General features: G+C 41.2%; 1 protein-coding gene across 1 annotated transcript in view; it reads right to left on the minus strand.

The window, feature by feature from the left end:
* The window catches only part of FAT2 (FAT atypical cadherin 2), a 181,009-nt gene that overhangs the window by 95,200 nt on the left and 67,763 nt on the right, over nt 1-18,046 (minus strand). Inside the window, exons 4-5 of the mRNA XM_030211178.1 lie at nt 3,281-3,342; nt 383-694 (exon numbers count right to left, since the gene is read on the minus strand). Coding sequence (XP_030067038.1) covers nt 383-694; nt 3,281-3,342 — 374 coding nt within the window. The remainder of the gene's footprint in view (nt 1-382; nt 695-3,280; nt 3,343-18,046) is intronic.

An 18,046-nucleotide genomic window follows, 5' to 3' on the forward strand; every position in this document is an offset into this window, starting at 1 on the left:
AATGATTAAAGTTCAATGCACGAGCATAGATTCACCATGGGAGTGATGTGAGGAGCCGTGCAAAGCGGTATGAGACTCTACCTCGGTTGCAATTTACAAGTGTTTCTAGATACATTCTCCTATGCATATTTTTGTGACCATGAATATTCAGCAGGAGATAACAGGCTATCTCCCGCTGAATATTTGTGGATAGCTGTTAAGTGCTATTTAACCAGCACAAACCCATTCCTGGCTGGTTAAGTACTGCTGAATATCAGGCAATATATGACTAATCATTTCTGGATTATTAACACTTAACTGGTAAATCTCTCCTCTTTCTTTCTTCCTTTTACACCTCTCTTTTTTTCACCCTTTGTTCTCTGACTATTATGGTCTCACTCACTGTTAGTATGTTGTACTCTCCAGCAGGAAAGGTGCTCCTTGAAGACACAATTCCACTGGTGGGATGAATGATGAATAAATCTTCAGGATGGTCTTCAATGCTATAGGTGATTTGTGAGTTCTGCCATTCATCCTTGTCTAAAGCAACCAGTCTGTAAACTGGTCTTAGGTCTACATTGTCATTCTGTTCTGGGAGGCTGACCATGAAACTCTTGTGGAGGAAAGCTGGAGCATTGTCATTAACATCCAAGATACTGATTATAACTCTGGAGCTGGACTGTAGTGATGGATAGCCATTGTCTGAAACAGAAACCTGCAGACAATAATAGATACATAAGCAACAGAATACCAAGTAATTATATATTAAAGTAGACCTTAGAACAAAGCTTCTCAAATTGTGGGTCGGGACCCCAAATGAGGCCAGAAAACCCATATTTGGGGTCATGACTTGGGTGAGATCTCCATAGGTGAATCATTATTCTGCACCTCTGGGGGAAGGGGTGTCACACAATGTTATTTAGCCAATATTATAGGGTCACGGCCATAAAAAGAATGACACGTTCTGACTTAAGATCTGAGCTAGAACTAGACATTGCAGAAAACCAGAAATTAAAATTATTAAGGTGGTGAACTGGTAAATGTGCTTAATTTGTTCAATTACAAAATCAGATATAGTTCTGTTCCTACCTCCCCCGCCCCCACCAAAAAAAACCACATATGTACCAATCAGCTTCCAAAAAGTATTAATTTATCTTTTTTTTCTCTAGGAAAGGAGAAATTTTTTGGCGGCAGACCTTAGCTTCATTATATAAAGTGTGCCAAATTGATATGAGGGAAGATTACCCTGATGCAGCTATGATAGTGAAACATAGCGCTATGTTGGGCAGAAGTATAATCTATTTTAAGAGCCAACTATGAGAGGCACCACCTTGTATTCATCAATTCAAGATAAGTGTGTTTCAATATAGGAGACTTTGAAATCCTATATTAACTGGTAAAGTACATTCACAGAGAAGTTTATTTCATATAAAAAAACAACATGGACCGATGAGGAATTTGAGTGTGGTGTGCAGGTGTTTTATTTTACACTTGGAAAGCTTGAGTCACCCACTCTCTTATGGTCCACAAAAATATTTAAAATACAGTTTTAAGGAACCTTTGTTTGAAGTTGTTAATGATGTGTTAATTTTAATGCCATTAACAGAGTGGAGAAGTGGCCTAATGGTTAAAACAGTGGTCTTGACATCCAGAGGCGGCCAGTTCAAATTCCACTGCTGCTCCTTGTGATCTTGGGCAAATCACTTAACCCTCCATAGCCTCAGGTACAAAATTAGATTGTGAGTCGGACAGAGAAATACCTAGTGTACCTGAATGTAACTCACCTTGAGCTACTACTGGAAAAGGTGTGAGCAAAATCCTAATAAATAAATGTGCATTTGGTTTATTAGCACACCATGAAAATTTAGTGCATGCAAAATTGATTTAATGTGCAAGTAATATAGGTGAAGGAAGCTATGCTATGCCCCAACTTAAAATGTTCCTTAGCCATGCCTTAGCCTATAAATTAATGCACAATTGCCCCCAGATTCTATATAGGTTGCCCAAATTTGGGTGTGGATCCCAGATCCATGTGTAAACTAATTAATTAGTGAGCTGTTAACAATCAATGATTGGTGTTAATTGGCACTCATGTGGGTTTACCTGCAGATCTGCCCTGAGCTCTATTCTATAAAATGTGCACCTAAGTTTTATAGTGCTGAACTCAGAAAGGGGTGTGTCCATGGGAGGGGCATGGGCAAGTCAAGGGCATTACAAGAAATTAGGCGCAATGGTGTAGATTAGGGTTATTTACACCAGGGCCACCGAAAGACATAGCTAGGCCCCCACTCACACCCCCCCCCCCCACTCACAACCACTGCTGCTCCCACCCACTTACCCTTCTACCTTTGCCTCCAAGAGGGGGCCCGGGCTCGGTGCCGGCAAGCTGCTTCTTGCAAGCCTTCTCCCACGGTCTGTCCTTTCCTGCTCCTGTCGTGCCAGGAGTCAGGATCCGGATGATTGTATTAACGCGATATCGCGCTAATGCAATCATCTGGGTCCTGGGCAGTATGCAGGAGCAGGGGAGGACAGACCCGGAAGCAGGCAGCAAGAAGAAGCTTGCTGGCGCTGGGCCCAGGCAGTTGGGCGCTAGCTTTTACACCAGGTTTCAGCAAGCATAAGTACAGAGCCCAAAGTTAGTTGCAAAATCCACACTAAACTAGTATTCTATAAATGTCACTCCTCGCAGAGCACCTTTTGCAGAATATTAGCAGGTCTTTCTGGCGCCTAACTTTGGACACCATTTACAAAATTCCCCCCTTTTTTTACATACATTGTAAAGTTTAAGGCTTTTTATTAGAACAAATACTTGGAATGAACTAAAAGAATGCCCAAAAATTCTGAAAACAAACCAAACTTTTTTTTGCCTCTGCACATCCCTGTCAATCACTTTGAAAAAGCCCAGGCTTCCTGTTGGTGTAGCAGAGGTACAAAAAGATGCCAAAGGCCAGACTTCAGCCAGAAAGACTGGAAAAAAAAGTAAACTAGGCAGGTCTTCATTAAAGAAAAAACATATTGTAGCCACAAGTTTTACCACAATTCTGTAGTGGCATTGCAGTTAGAATGGGTTTATTCTAGTTTTCCAGATCTACAATATAAGCTTTTTTGGATAATGATACACTTTTAAACTATTTGGCTCGCAGCGCTGAGGGTGACACAATGCAGAACATTTAATTACTGTTCCCAGTGAATGCAGATAGCGTACGTGAGGGAAGCGAAAGCTGTGCCTGAACTTGCAATGTTCCTCAGCTATTCATAAACAGTTTGCAAGTCAGGAATATAATTGTTCCTCCTTACCCACCTCCAGGATATGCTCAGCTTTGTGTTCCCGGTCCAGCTGTTGACTGGTAGTAGAGATCAAACCTGCCACGGACAGAGTACAACTTATTAAAAAACACCAAAAACCTCAATCTTTGGGAAAGCTGGGATCCCTAGGATTATTTAGAAGGACAAATAAAATCAGGGGAATCCTGTCAAGTATGGTTTAGGTCATCCAAAATGTAGGTATTTCTACTTCAAAAGCTTGCAGGTATAAGAGAATGGAAGCAACTGATACTTAAAAAGTGTTTTTAAAATTAGATTTTCAGTTTATGCAAATATCATGCTATGCAGGAAGGCCTTAATATGCATATTAAACTGGTTTGTGAAAAAGTTAAAATGAGCACGCTAAAACTGAATGAAAATAAGAAACGTTCACATGCAAATGAAGGTTTACTTTACACATCAATCATAGCATGGTGTGAAGGTGTATTTTCAAAGCACTTAGACGTGCAAAATTATATAGAAGGGCATTTTCAATATGACGTCTAAGTCTGACTTGGGGCGTTTTGCACAAAACGTCCAAAATGAGAATAGGAAAGAAGGTCATTTTCATAAAAAGGAAAATGTCTATCTTTTTTTCCGAAAATACCATTTTGAACAAGGTTTTGTGCTTTGTATTGGGGGGGGGGGGGGGGGGGGGTGGACCATTTTTGAAAAAAAGTCCAAATGAAAAATGTAGAAAATCAAGCCTTTGGGATGTAGGAGGGGCCAGCATTTTTACTAGAGTGGTCCTCCAGACATCCCAGGAGGGCACTGAGGCAACCTAGGGGGCACTGCAGTGGATTTCAAATAAATGCTCCTAGATACACATCTCACCATTGCTCCTTTACCTTGTCTGCAGAGCCCCCCCCCCTCAAAACCCACTACCTCCAACTGTATAGCACTACAATAGTCCTTATGGGTAAAGGGGGACACCTATATGTGAGTACAGTGGGTTTTTGGCGAGTTTTGGAGGGCTCACAGTTTCCACCACAAGTGTAACAGGTAGGGGGAGGTAAGAGCCTGGGTCCACCTGTCTGCAGTTCACTGCACCTACCACTAGACTACGCCAGGGACCTGAGTATAACATTTGAGGCTGGCATAGAGTCTGGTAAGTAATGTTTTTAATCACATTTTTGGGGGGAGGGGTCAGTGGCCATTGGAGGAGTAAGGGGAGATCATTCCTGATTCCCTCCAGTGGTCATTTAGGGCACCTTTTTGTGCCTTATTTGTTAAAAAAAAACAGGTCTAGCTCAAAATATCTTAGTTTTAGTCCTGGAAGGTTTTGTTTTGTTCCATTATGGCTGAAAAATGTCCAAGTCTTAGGAATGCCCAAATCCCACCCTTAATACACCCCATCATGCCCCCTTGAAATTTGGATGCACTGTAGACATACATCTGAAAATAAGTTTTGAAAATACTGATTTGGACATTTTTGTGAGGAAAACGTCAAAATGCTGTTTTTTGCCACATTTTAGATGTTTTTCTTTTTTGAAAATGAGCCCCAAAATAACCAATAGAACTTTTTAAATCTAAATACTTTGAAAATGAACACCTCAGTCTCTTTTCATGCTATTTAACGAGCACAAACTAAGACCTAAATATATAATCCAGCCTTGTCACTAGGCACATTGTTCAAATGGTTGTGGTAGCTTCAAACATTGTGGTTCACTAATAAGGGGCATGTACAGGGAATGACACTTACCCATAGGCATTTGAGGCTAGATACATCAAAAACAAAGGAGAAACGGGCAACACAGACCCTGTGGGGTAATTCATACACAGATCTACATATATTTACATCAAAATATGTGTTCTTAAACCATAAGTTAATACATCTCAGAGGCAGAATAAGCATAGATGGATCTCTCAGAATATACAAGATACAGAGGTTTAACATAGATGTATAAAGGGATTGTCCCTGGATATCAGCATGATTATCATGATCACTGCTGTCCTTGCTGTGGTTGATCCTGCCTAAGGATACTGTGAGTGCTTTGAAGCTTGAGCTTCACAGGCAGTAATATAGGGGGCTGATCCCTATCTCTACCCCCACCCCCCCAGTAACAAAACAGGGGACCTTTTGTGCTAAGGGGTTTCTTTCATGGGCAAGTGACTTAGAGGAGAAGCTATCAATGTGACTACTTTAATTCATGTTAATTTTTACTGTTAACTTCAGTTATTAGTAGAGCTGTACTGAATAGCATATTTTATTGTTTGGCCGAATATGAATAATGATAAATGTTTTTCAGCCGATACGAATACTGAATACAAATAATGGGCATTGAGCTTTAGCATAACAAATAATAAAAGAAGCAATGTGAAATCAGAGATCAAGTGTTTATTTCAGTAGGATTTAGCACAGTAGAGTCCCAGATTATTCATATTCAAATTTAAATCACAATTTGGCCCAATACGAATAATGTATTTGGGACCTAATCAAATCAATACTAAATATTAGTAACGAAGTCTCATGTAAAATGGGATCAATGCTAAAATAGCACACGTTATTGGTAAAATAACTCATCTTAACAGTAGCCCACATTGTTAACTTCCCCCCTTAGCATTAAGTGTTTCAGTCTCTGGTGTTCAGAGCTGATATACTGATGTCATAATGCTTAATTCCACCAATATCTAAAAGCCAGCCTCATCAGTGATGTCACAATGGCTTCACTTGGCTCACTTTTATTACTTATAGCAGTGATTTTGATTTCTAGAGACATTTCTTTTTTCTTGAATTAAGGGTTATAGTTATCAGTGTGGGCAACCATTAAAACGTCATTTTACTGTTAACCCCAGTTATTAGTAACTAGGACTCATTACATAAAATGGGGCCTGTGCTAAAATAGCACTTCTTAACAGTAGCCCATGTTGATATTTTTTTCCCTTATTGTGAACAGTTTTGGTCTCTGGTAACCAGAGCTGATATTGTGATGTCATAATGGCTCATTCCACCAAAGTGTAAGAACCAACCTCAACGGTGATGTCACAATGGCTTGATTGTCCTATATTTGGTTCACTTTTATGACATATAGCAGTGATTTTAATTTCTAGAGACATTTCTTTTTTCTTTAATTAAGGGAAAAGTTATCATTGTAGGTTACCATTAAGACATGTTATTTAAAATTTAACCCCAGTTAATAGTGATTGGGTCTCATTGAATAAAATGGGATCTGGCTAAAATAGCTTAACGTATGAAAGCTGGGATATATATCCTTGTAGTGTGGACATCAGTAGCAGGGCAGAATGGTCTTTTTTTCTGCTGTTGTCTAATATGAAGTAAAAAACAGTCCAGTCTAGATAGGAACAGAGAAAGGATATGATCAGGTAATCTATCTAAATCCGAACTGGGCTCCACCTCTTAAGAGAAGAGAGAGCTGCTTGTAAATGGAGAAAGGTGAAATGTGACCCAAAGGTTTGCAAGTAAGCTTTTTGAAGTTTCCGAATAGCATTTACTAAAACCTGTTTCATGGATTACAGTCTACAGGCTTATAATATTTTGATGGTGCCAAAGAAGCAACAGGAGAAGACCTCTATGTAGATCAGACCAGGTTCCAAAGGAGAAGAGGATGACACATGAGTTCACAGATTCTACGTTAGTCGCCCAAAGCTGGGAGCCCAAATATAAGTGTGGATCCCAGATCTGAAGGTGTGTACTTTGCCGGTGAATGTTCACATGGGCATATTTGGACAGAGTAAGGATGAGTCAGACAAGTATGCACATAAATTATAGAATTCTATCATTTACATTTGCATCTGTGACTTCCTATGCTTGTGCAGGAAGACAGTCCAGTGATATCCTCGTCTATTTTCTAATCACGATACTGAGTGCTATTTTAGAAGAGCTTTATTACCTTTGAGGCAGGCTTTTATGCCAAAACATGGTGCCGAGTCAGGTCCCAGCTGCTTGCAAAAAAAGACGGGTTTCCAGAACCAACCAGTGTTTAGTGTCCAGCGTCAGAAGACCCATCTTTTAATCCTACTTTCTTCCGCAGCTCCGTGACAATTCTGTAGGGTTCATCTGTTCTTCCACTTCAGTGGTTTTCCTTGCTCCAACATCTAGGCATGGGCATTTACACCAGCTATAGGGTGGGTATAATTGTGCCTTAAATGGAGGCACATTTTCAGTCACTTGCACTAGTATTCTATGAAAAGGAGGTGCTTACTTCTCTTTATTAAATGCCTCAAGTTTTAACCGGTAGCAAATATCAGTCATCGACTGGAGCAGTGCTAAGTTCCTGGAAGCAGCTGAGTTGCCTTTGTATTGCTCCATGGTGCGACCACACCTTGAATATTGTGTTCAATTCTGATTGCCACATCACCAAAAAGATGTGGAGTGGCATAATCGAATGGGGACGACCATCTCTAAGGCCGTCCATCTCTAAGGACGCTCCGGCGAAGGGGCAGGGAGACCCATATTATCAAAACAAGATGGACGTCCATCTTTCGTTTCGATAATACGGTTGGAGACGCCCAAATCTCAACATTTAGGATGACCTTAGAGATGGTCGTCCTTAGATCGTCCTTAGAGATGGTCATCCCTGGTTTTCTGCCATAATGGAAACCGAGGACGATCATCTCAAAAACAACCAAATCCAAGCCCTTTGGTCGTGGGAGGAGCCAGCATTCATAGTGAACTGGTACTCCTCACATGCCAGGACACCAACCGGGCACCCTAGGGGGCACTGCAGTGGACTTCACAAATTGCTCCCAGCTGCATAGCTCCCTTATCTTTGGTGCTGATCCCCCCAAACCTCCCTAAAACTCATTCCCCACAACTGTACATCACTACCATAGTCCTTAGGGATGAAGGGGGGCACCTACAAGTGGGCACAGTGGGTTTCGGGTGGGTTTTGGAGGGCTCACATTTACCACCACAAGTGTAACAGGTGGGTGGGCCTGGGTCCACCTGCCTGAAGTGCACTGCACCCACTAAAAACTGCTCCAGGGACCTGCATACTGCTGTGATGGAGCTGGGTATGACATTTGAGGCTCGAATAGAGGCTGGAAAAATGTTTTGGGTGGGAGGGGGTTGGTGACCACTGGGGGAGTAAGGGGAGGTCATCCCCGATTCCCTCCTGTGGTTATCTGGTCAGTTCAGGCACCTTTTCGAGGCTTGGTTGTGAAAAAAAAGGGACCAAGTAAAGTCGACCAAATGCTCATGAGGGACGCCCTTCTTTTTTCCATTATCGGCCGAGGACGCCCATCTCTTAACTTTGGTTGTCCCCACAATGGAAAGCAGTTGAGGACGCAAAAAAATCGGCTTTCGATTATGCCGATTTGTGCAACCTCAGGAGAAGGACGCCCATCTCCCGATTTGTGTCAGAAGATGGGCGTCCTTCCCTTTCGAAAATAAGCTAGATAGTGGAATTGGAAAAGGTACAGAGAAGGGCGACGAAAATGATAAAGGGAAAGGGACAACTTCCCTATGAGGAAAGGCTGAAGTGGCTAGGGCTCTTCAGCTTGGAGAAAAGACGGCTGAGGGGAGATTGATAGAGGTCTATAAAATAATGAGTGGAGTGGAACGGGTAGACGTGAATCGCTGGTTCCAAAAATACTAGGACTAGGGGGCATGCGATAAAGCTACAATGTGGTAAATTTAAAATGAATCGGAGAAAATATTTCCTCACTCAACATGTAATTAAACTTTGGAATTCGTTGCCAGAGAATGTGGTAAATGCGGTTAGCTTAGCGGAGTTTTAAAAAGGTTTGGACGGCTTCCTAAATGAAAAGTGGAGTGGAGGAGTGGCCTAGTGGTTAGGGTGGTGGACTTTGGTCCTGAGGAACTGAGTTCAATTCCCACTTCAGGCACAGGCAGCTCCTTATGACTCTTGGCAAATCACTTAACCCTCCATTGCCCCATATAAGCTGCATTGAGCCTGTCATGAGTGGGAAAGCACAGGGTACAAATGTAACAAAAAAAAAAGTCTGTAGACTGTTATTAAAATGGACTTGAGAAAATCCACTACTTATTTCTGGGTTAAGCAGCATAAAATGTATTGAGCTTTTTTGGGATCTTGCCATGTATTTGTGACCTGGATTGGCCACTATTGAAAACAGGATGCTGGGCTTGATGGACCTTTGGTCTATCCCAGTGTGGCAATACTTATGTACTTATGACAGAGATCATGTACTTCTCAGGAGCTCTGAGTCATGATCACAACAGGAACTCTTCATAGAGTCTGGTGCATGCATTAACAGCAGTATGTGACAAGTTGCCTGAACTGCCTGCCATCTGTGAAGAAACCGTGTTTTCATGTTGTTCATGTTGCAGAAAAACATTTTCACTCTTCAGGTGAAGGTTGTACAGAGACATGAACTGTAAACCTTTATCATATATTACATACCGGGCAAACTGCTGTGGCCCTGTACTCAAACGTCTGCGACCAATACTGTTGGAACAACAACTAAACAATTAGACTAGTCAAAACCATGTGCACATAAAATTACAGGAAATTACTTTATTCTCGAAAGGTTTTTCAGAAGCACAGCCGAGAGAACACTCCTTGCCAAGTGGAATGTACACAGCTCCTTCCCAGGCATAGAGCAAACAGGTCTGAAACAGAGCATTTACTAAGAGCAGAGGGAGCGAACCATTCTACCTGCGGCAACACAGAATAACTTCAATTATTGTCAAAGAAAGGCAATCATGTTTAAACACGAATAGCACAATCAACTGCACATTGTTTGCTAGGGGGAAAAAATAAACCTTGTTGTTTCTGGTGGAAGAGATGGGTACTTGGTAATATTAAGTTATGCATGCAGAGATTCAGGGAATGAGACAACACTGAATACTTACAAATAAGAGATATAACCATTGATTGGTATCATTGGCTCATTATTTTTTGCTCATGTCAAGCAGAGACAGCCCAAAGGTATTTGATGCCCTAAGGTGAACCATCAGCCATGCACCTACCCCCTCCCTTGCACAACTTTGGGAGCCCTATCTCCACTGTTAATGTTATAATATTTGGTCACTTTACACTTGAGCCTGTCATATGTGGGTGGTTTTTTTTTAAGTTAATATGTCAGATTTTTTAATTGCTCTTTTTTCCTCCTCCTTTTTTCCTCCTTTTCTTTCTCTCCTTTCTGTTTCTCCCCCTTCTTGCCTTTCTTTCCCTTTTTCCCTCCCTTATCCTCTTTTCTCCTTTCTTTTTCTTCCTCCCTTCTCCTTGCTGTGGCCACTTTTAGCATGGCTGTAAAGTGGCAACATTTTCCATTTCTTCAATTAATGGCCATGCACTAATTTCCTACCACCGCTTTGTCATGTGCCAATATGACCCTATTGCTGGCTCACCGCAGGAGCTGGAAGTAGTGCCACCCCCATTACATGCCAGAAATATTTTTTTTCCACTGGGGGTTTACCCAGTAGTAATCGCTGCCCAGTTACCAAAAGGTTAGCACAGAAGTCCCAACAGCTTCCTAAATGGGAGGCGGTAAGCAGGGGCGTAGCCAAACCTCAGTGGGAAGGGGCTCCAGAGCCCAAGTTGGGGGGCACAGTTTAGCCCACCTCCCCCAGTTGCTGACCCCCACACCACGTTTGACCCCCCTGCTGCTACTGACCCCCCCCCGCAACTTTTGACCCCCCTCCCGCTGCCGACCCTACCCTGTTGCTGCCGCTGCCTGGTACCTTTGCTGGCGGGGGTCCCCATCCCCCGCCAGCCGAAGTCTTCTTCAGCACCGGTCTCCGGCACCTTCGCTGATCTGTTTCTGTCAGTCCTGACTCCTGCATGTCCTGCACAGGGCTACATACAGGACATGCATGCAGGACGTCTGGAGTCAGGACTGACAGAAACAGATCAGCGAAGGTGCCGAAGACCAGTGCTGAAGAAGTCTTCGGCTGGCGGGGGTTGGGGACACCCACTCACAAAGGTACCTGGCAGCGGCAGAGGAGGGTCGGTGGCAGCGGGGATTGAAAGTGGTGGGGGAGAGTCAGCGGTGGCGGGGGGTCGAAATTAGAGGGGGCCAGGGCTAAATCTGTGGGGGCCCATGCCCCTGTGGCCCCACCTAGCTACACCCCTGGCGGTAAGGACTCCCCTAGGAAATGGTCCCGTGGCAAGTTTCCTTTTTATCATAAACCCCCACTACAGTAGAAGGGGCCTTGGCGGACGGCAAATCAATGCGCCAAGGACACCCCAGGGCCCCTTTTACCGCAGCACAGTAAAAGGGCCCCTAAGTGACTTGATCAGAGTGAGAAGGAGTTGCAGTGGGAATCAAACCCAGTTCACCAGGTAAAATCATTGGTAAAATACTTGTCACCCTACCCTTCCGGAAGTTGCTAAAAACTTACCTCTTTAAACAAGCCTACCCAAATGACCAGACTTAACTATGAACCCACTCTACACTATTCCTACCTCTCCTACCCCTATATCCCCTGCCCATTTCACCTATCTCAACCTATTTCCTAACAACCACATTATACCTCTACTATTGCTCCAGCTGTGTTCTTTCTGTGATACTATGTAATTCCATACTATGTAAGCCGCACTGAGCCTGCTACCGAGCGGGAAAGAGCGGGGTATAAATGCAACAAATAAATAAATAAAAATGGTAACACCGTTCCTTAGACTAGCCATGATGATAAGTGGTGAAATGCCTGCGATCTCTTTCCTGCATGTAGTATTGCAAGGGCAGGGTGGGGAGTTAAGATTTTTTATTCCCCCCAAAAAGCACTGTTCAGATTGAAGATCGTTCCTTCACATATACCTTCTCTCTTCTTATCTCTTTCTAATCCCATTTTTGTTAGTAACAAGGGTTGAGAAAAATTTCTGGGTGTCTTATCATCATCGACATTAATCCCATTTTTGACAGTCTCTCTTTTTGTTCTTTTTATCTTATTTTTTTTCAGTAACAGTTGCAACATCTGTTTGAAAGTAGAAAACGTCTGAATTTTATTCATTAGAAGAATTAACATTAGGCCTGCAATAATCTCCAGATTAGTGTCATTGAAGGAAAGTCACTCTGCAAACAATAACAGCTTGCTGAATGGACCAGAAGGAGAAAAGCAAGGAGGGTCTTATCTTTTCAAAGAGAAAAAGACTATTCTCTCATAGTGCGTCACAGGCCTCACCTATAAAAATAGAGCATTTACTGCACCTCTGTCTGCATGAAGACACACTGGGGATAATTTTGTAAGTCTTGTTTTGCATGTAAAAAGTGTTTTGCATAGAGAATCAGATGTTTTAAAATTGCTAGGCGTATGCATGCATAAAATTAAGTGTTATTCATGCATGGTATAACTTTTATATCATATTTAGCTATTCTCAGGGTGACTGTTGTGTAGAGTTTCAACATATGCATATAAATTATAAAATACACTTGCATCATTGAATACTTAGGTTCAGGTTCAGTTTATTTTTATATACTGCAAATATATTGAAAATCTAAGTGGTCTACAAAGTAGTACAAATATAAGGGAAGGGAAAAAAAACAAGACTTGAAAAGAAAGTGATATGAAAAGTGATACAAAAAGAACGAATCACGTTCAAGATATGCACAATAGTTCATAAAATCATTTACGGAGATGCCCCGACCTACATGCTAGACCTCATCAACCTACCTCCTAGAAATGCTAAAAGATCTGCCCGCACATTTCTTAATCTACACTTCCCCAGCTGTAAAGGATTAAAATACAAACTAACACATGCGACCAGCTTTTCCTACATGAGCACACGGCTGTGGAATGCACTGCTAACAAAATTGAAAACAATCAATGATATAACTAACTTTCACAAATCTCAGAAAACCTATCTCTTCAACAAGGCCTACCACGAGACCCCTTAACTACAACACTTCACCGCTCCATCATGACTCTGAATGACGTCTTTCTATAACTGTCTGCTTAGTTCTTCTCTATCATCCTTGATCTCTCTGTAACACCAATTGTATCTTTCTACCCTGTAATGGCGATGCCATAACAGATCTTTGTAAGCCACATTGAGCCTGCAAATAGGTGGGAAAATGTGGGATACAAGTGCAATAAAATAAAATAAAATAAATAAATAAATAAATAAATAAATAAATAAAATAAATACAAAACAACACAAAGATTACACAGACATACACATAAGAGGAGGGAAGATGCAAATCATAGTTAGGAAAAGTGGGAAGGGAAAATATAGGAGGAGAGGATCACATACAATATTCTCCAGGACCTGGACTCAGACGTCACAGGAAGGCATTCCCGGAGTTTCACACCACTGGCCCTTTAAAGATAGGCTTCCTGTACATGTGCATGCTTAGGAATGCCGATCCTCACCAGTGCAGCACTGGAGGCAGGACACTGAGCCATAGGGCACCCCGGAATGCTGGGGATGACCAAGTCCACAACCCTGCATGGTGGGGAAGACCACCAAACACCTGACGAAACCATGGACCCCAGAAAGGTACAAGAGCAGAACTTCTACCCTCTCCAGTTGCTTTCTGAGATAGTTTCTCTATTTTATGTGGTATTAGCTTTGAAGGACAAAAAAATAATTGCTACAAAACATAAAAATTGAGAAAAAAAGAGCTCAGATCTCCTATTGCCTTTACAAGGCTCAATATTCCAGTCATAGGTGTAAAACATCTCCTCTCCATACAAACATAAAGTGCATCCAAAAGTCACAAAAATTATTTACATAGTTTTATGTCACATTTTTAAAAGTCAAAATGTCTGTGTTTTTGCATAAATCTAATGGCAGCACTCTCCTCTGATAACCAACAAAGGCTTGCATTTCACATCCACCGCTTCTTCCGAGGTAACTGGTCAAAGAACTGTTGTGCCTTGTCTTTGGCATTCTAGTCACAGGTCATCATGAAGCAGTGGTGGGTGTGAAATGCAGACCTTTATTGGGAATTATGTGAAAACACATAGGGGTCGATATTCAAAGTGATTTAACTGGCCAGAAATGGCTCCTGGCCAGGTAAATCACCTGTTCAGGGCTAACCATCATTTTTAGTGGCACTTAACCGGTTAGTGCCACTGAAAATGAGCAGTTTCTGCCAGATTCTATACATCACGCCTTAACCTTCATGTTGAAATCGAAACATATTCTATAACAATGCGCATAACTTAATTGTTTAACTAGCTAATCAGCACTGTCAGTTCGATGTTAGCAAGCAATTATCAGCATTAATTGGCATTAATTAAGATTTACGCACAGAACTCACTAGACATATTCTGAAATGAGATGAATGTAAATTCTAAGTTGAAAAGGGGGCGTGGCCATGGACAGGGCGTAGGCATTTCTAAAATCTATGTATGTTGTTATAGAATACACCTACTCTGCACCTAATTTAGGTGTCAGGATTTATGCTGTACCAGGCTGCACATTTGGTTTGCTATTCTCTAAACATGTTACAAAATATTACAAGCAAAAAATTCAACAGGAATTAGAGAGAAAAGTCTTTTTATTCTTACTCACCAACACAGCATCAAATATCAGTGACAAGTTATAACAGCCTTTAAAAATCTAACATCAGTACCTCTGGTAATTATAAGTAATCAGACTAATTATATAAAGAAGAGAAAAAGGAGGAAGAAAAGTTTATTCCTCATACAAAGGTCACAGAACAGAGAGAAAGAAAAGAGAAAAAATTAATGAAAGAAAGATTCTTAGAAATAGAGAATTTGTTTCTACAAAGGGGGGAGAGCACTCCCTTCGGGAAAAAATAGGCCATTGGACGGATCTGAAACTCTCTTTCCAAGCATGCCTAGTTTTTCAGAGTTTCTTTGTCTGCAGCTTGGTTTTATAGGCTGTGGTGAGCATCCACCTCTCCTCTATCCTGAACCAATCATAGGTGTTGCATATGTGCTGGAGACTTGTAATTGGGTCTTTCTTATGTGCTGGAGTCTTGCAATTGGTGTCCTTGCCATACCTCTTCTCAGTAAATTACATTTGTAACAAGTTATACCAGGTTGCTTAGTTGCCCTAGCAATGGGAAGCACCATCAGAGCTTGTGAACAGCCAGAAATTCCTTCAAGTAGCTGACAATAAAGAAAGATGGGGGATGGGGAATGGTGCAGCATACCTGAAGTAGAACTTTATAGCAAAAAAAAAAATTATAGACAACTCCAAGTAAAACATGGCGCAAATGGCCACAATTAAATTTGATCATGTGGAGAGGCGCTCAGCATATTCTATACACTGTGTGGAAATTTAAGCCTATTCTATAAAATTTAAGTGTACTTTACAGAATATGACTAGGTGTATATTTTTTTCTGCACAGATTTTTCAGGTGCCATATATAGAATCTAGCCCTTAGGGGCCATTTTACTAAGGCACGGGAGGGATAATGCACAGGTAGTGAATGCCAAATTGGCACTACTGACAGGCTAGCGTATGCGCCCAGTGGTAATTCTGAGTTTGGCGTGTACCAAATCCCGCGGTAGAAAATGTTCTACCATGGGATGGTGTTCCTGGCAGTAATCAGCAGTTGGCGCATGCTGCATGGTTACCATGCAGGTAGCATGTGAGTCCCTTATTGCTAGATCAGTGGGTGGTGGTAAGGGCTCACACTGTAAATAGGCATGCACTAGTTTTAATTTCGGCGCACACCCATTTCCCGGCCCATTTAAAAAAGCCCTTTTTCCCAGACACGGTAAAAAATGGCCCAGGGTGCGCCAAAAACATGCGCACACACACTACTGCAGGCCACTTTTTACTGTGGCTTAGTAAAAGGACTTCTTAGAGCCTACTGCAAAACCAACTATTTTGGGGGTGTTCGGGGGATGGAGTCGGCACGTTGCCGGTTAAATGCAGATATTCAGCACTTAACTGGCCAAGGTCACTGCATAAATAGGATCACAGAAAAGTCAGACCTTTCTTTATGTAATGCCCCATAGCCAGTTAAGTGCTGAATATTACACGCTCTGCAAAACTGGAAATACAATGCCAGAGCCTGGATATGGCCCTGCGTTGAATTTTCAGGCATAATGCTGGCAACAGTCAGCAAAATGCTGAGCGCTGCTGGCTGAATATTGACTCCCTAATTTTTATTTTAAAATGTGGGATAAAACAATATAAGGAACTTTTGGATGCAGTTTGAGAAATTAGTGCCTATGCTGAGTACCAATGACAGGCATAACTGATGTACATCACTTGAGGGTGCCATTCATGCATATTTTTTTATTTAGATTTAGCTCACACCTTTTTCAGTAGTAGCTCAAGGTGAGTTGCATTCAGGTACACTGGGTGTCTCCCTGTCTGGCTCACAATCTAGTTGTGTACCTAAGGCAATGGAGGGTTAAGTGACTTGCCCAAGATCACAAGGAGCAAAAGTGGAATTTGAACCAGCCATCCCTGGATATTAAGACTGGTGCTCTAACCACTAGGTTACTCCTCCAGTCCATATAGCCCCTGCAGTTATACACTATAGCACCATATAGAATAACGCCTACTGCACATTCTCACAAAACTATCAATTAATGGTGCCTCTGACACATGTATGTGGTGCATCCCATCTACGCACCAATTTATAGAATTACCTCCTTTGTATTTGTATGGGGTAGAGATGTTTTAGACCTAGACTGGATTATTGAGCCCAGCCCTATAAACTTTCAGTAAGTTTTAGAATGCAATATTAGTTCTGATGCCTTTTCCTCCTCGTTTTTTTATTTTGTATCAAATTGAGTTTTAAAAAAATATTTTTGTGATGATTTTTGTCAAAATTTACTTAAGAAGGGGAGTATGTTATTAGCTTTGAACTGCCATTTCATTTTCCTCACTAGAATATTTAGATTCATGGCCAACTATTACCCCTCCCCCCCAAAAAACAAACAAACAGACAAACTCCAGAATTGTTTGCAATAGTACATCCTTGCTATAGTATTGCTAAAAATCATAGTATTACTATTGTAATATCAGATTATAATGTCTATAGTGCACAGAATTACCATGGGAACACTACACTGCAGTATTGTCAAATCCATAGCATTAGCAAAGGAATTCCACCCATAATTTACTAAATCTATAGCATTAGTGTAAGAAAACCACCTATAATTTACTAAATCTCTAAGCGTTACTACATAATTACAACTGAATTATATTTATTTATTAGGATTTACTAAGTGCTTATATGAAGAGATTCACCCAAGGGAGAATATTGTACCAAATCCTTCTTATTACTACAGAAACAACACAGTGGCCAATGATTTATTCTTCAACATGACCATAGGAATACAATGCTTCAGTCTTCAAAGTTATAATTACTAACACTGGAATATCGCACTGCTGAGTTAAAACTTTAGTTTAACCATAGGAAACAAGGGGTAATTCTATAACTGTGTGCCTATTTATTTATTTGTGACATTTATATCCCACATTATCCCCAAAAGTCTTGAGTTCAGTGTGGTTAAGTTGAATGAACATATAGGCACCCACCTCCTAATTCAATAAAACTCACCAAAATTTGCACATATGCTCAATTTCTATGTGCAATTTAATTGAATAATGAGCTAATTAGTGCTAATAATTGGCTTTTTAACAAGCAATTATTAGCACTAATTAGATTTAATTGGAATTTATGTGCATAAATTTAGGTGTGGGACCTACATCTAAATTTTATACATGAATAAAAAAAGGGGGTACGGAAATGGGACCAGACCATTTCTAGCTAACCATTGTTCAATGGTCTGTAAAATTAGATTTGGTTGCTCAGTAATCTTTCAACTCTTCTTTCCCAAGGAAAAATAATTGTACATTTATTTATTTATGGGTTACTTATATCCCACATTTTCCTACTCATGCAGGTGCAATGTGGCTTACAGAGAATGAAATAAAAGTAC

The sequence above is a fragment of the Microcaecilia unicolor genome, chromosome 8, assembly GCF_901765095.1.
Source record: "Microcaecilia unicolor chromosome 8, aMicUni1.1, whole genome shotgun sequence".
Lineage (NCBI taxonomy): Eukaryota > Metazoa > Chordata > Amphibia > Gymnophiona > Siphonopidae > Microcaecilia > Microcaecilia unicolor.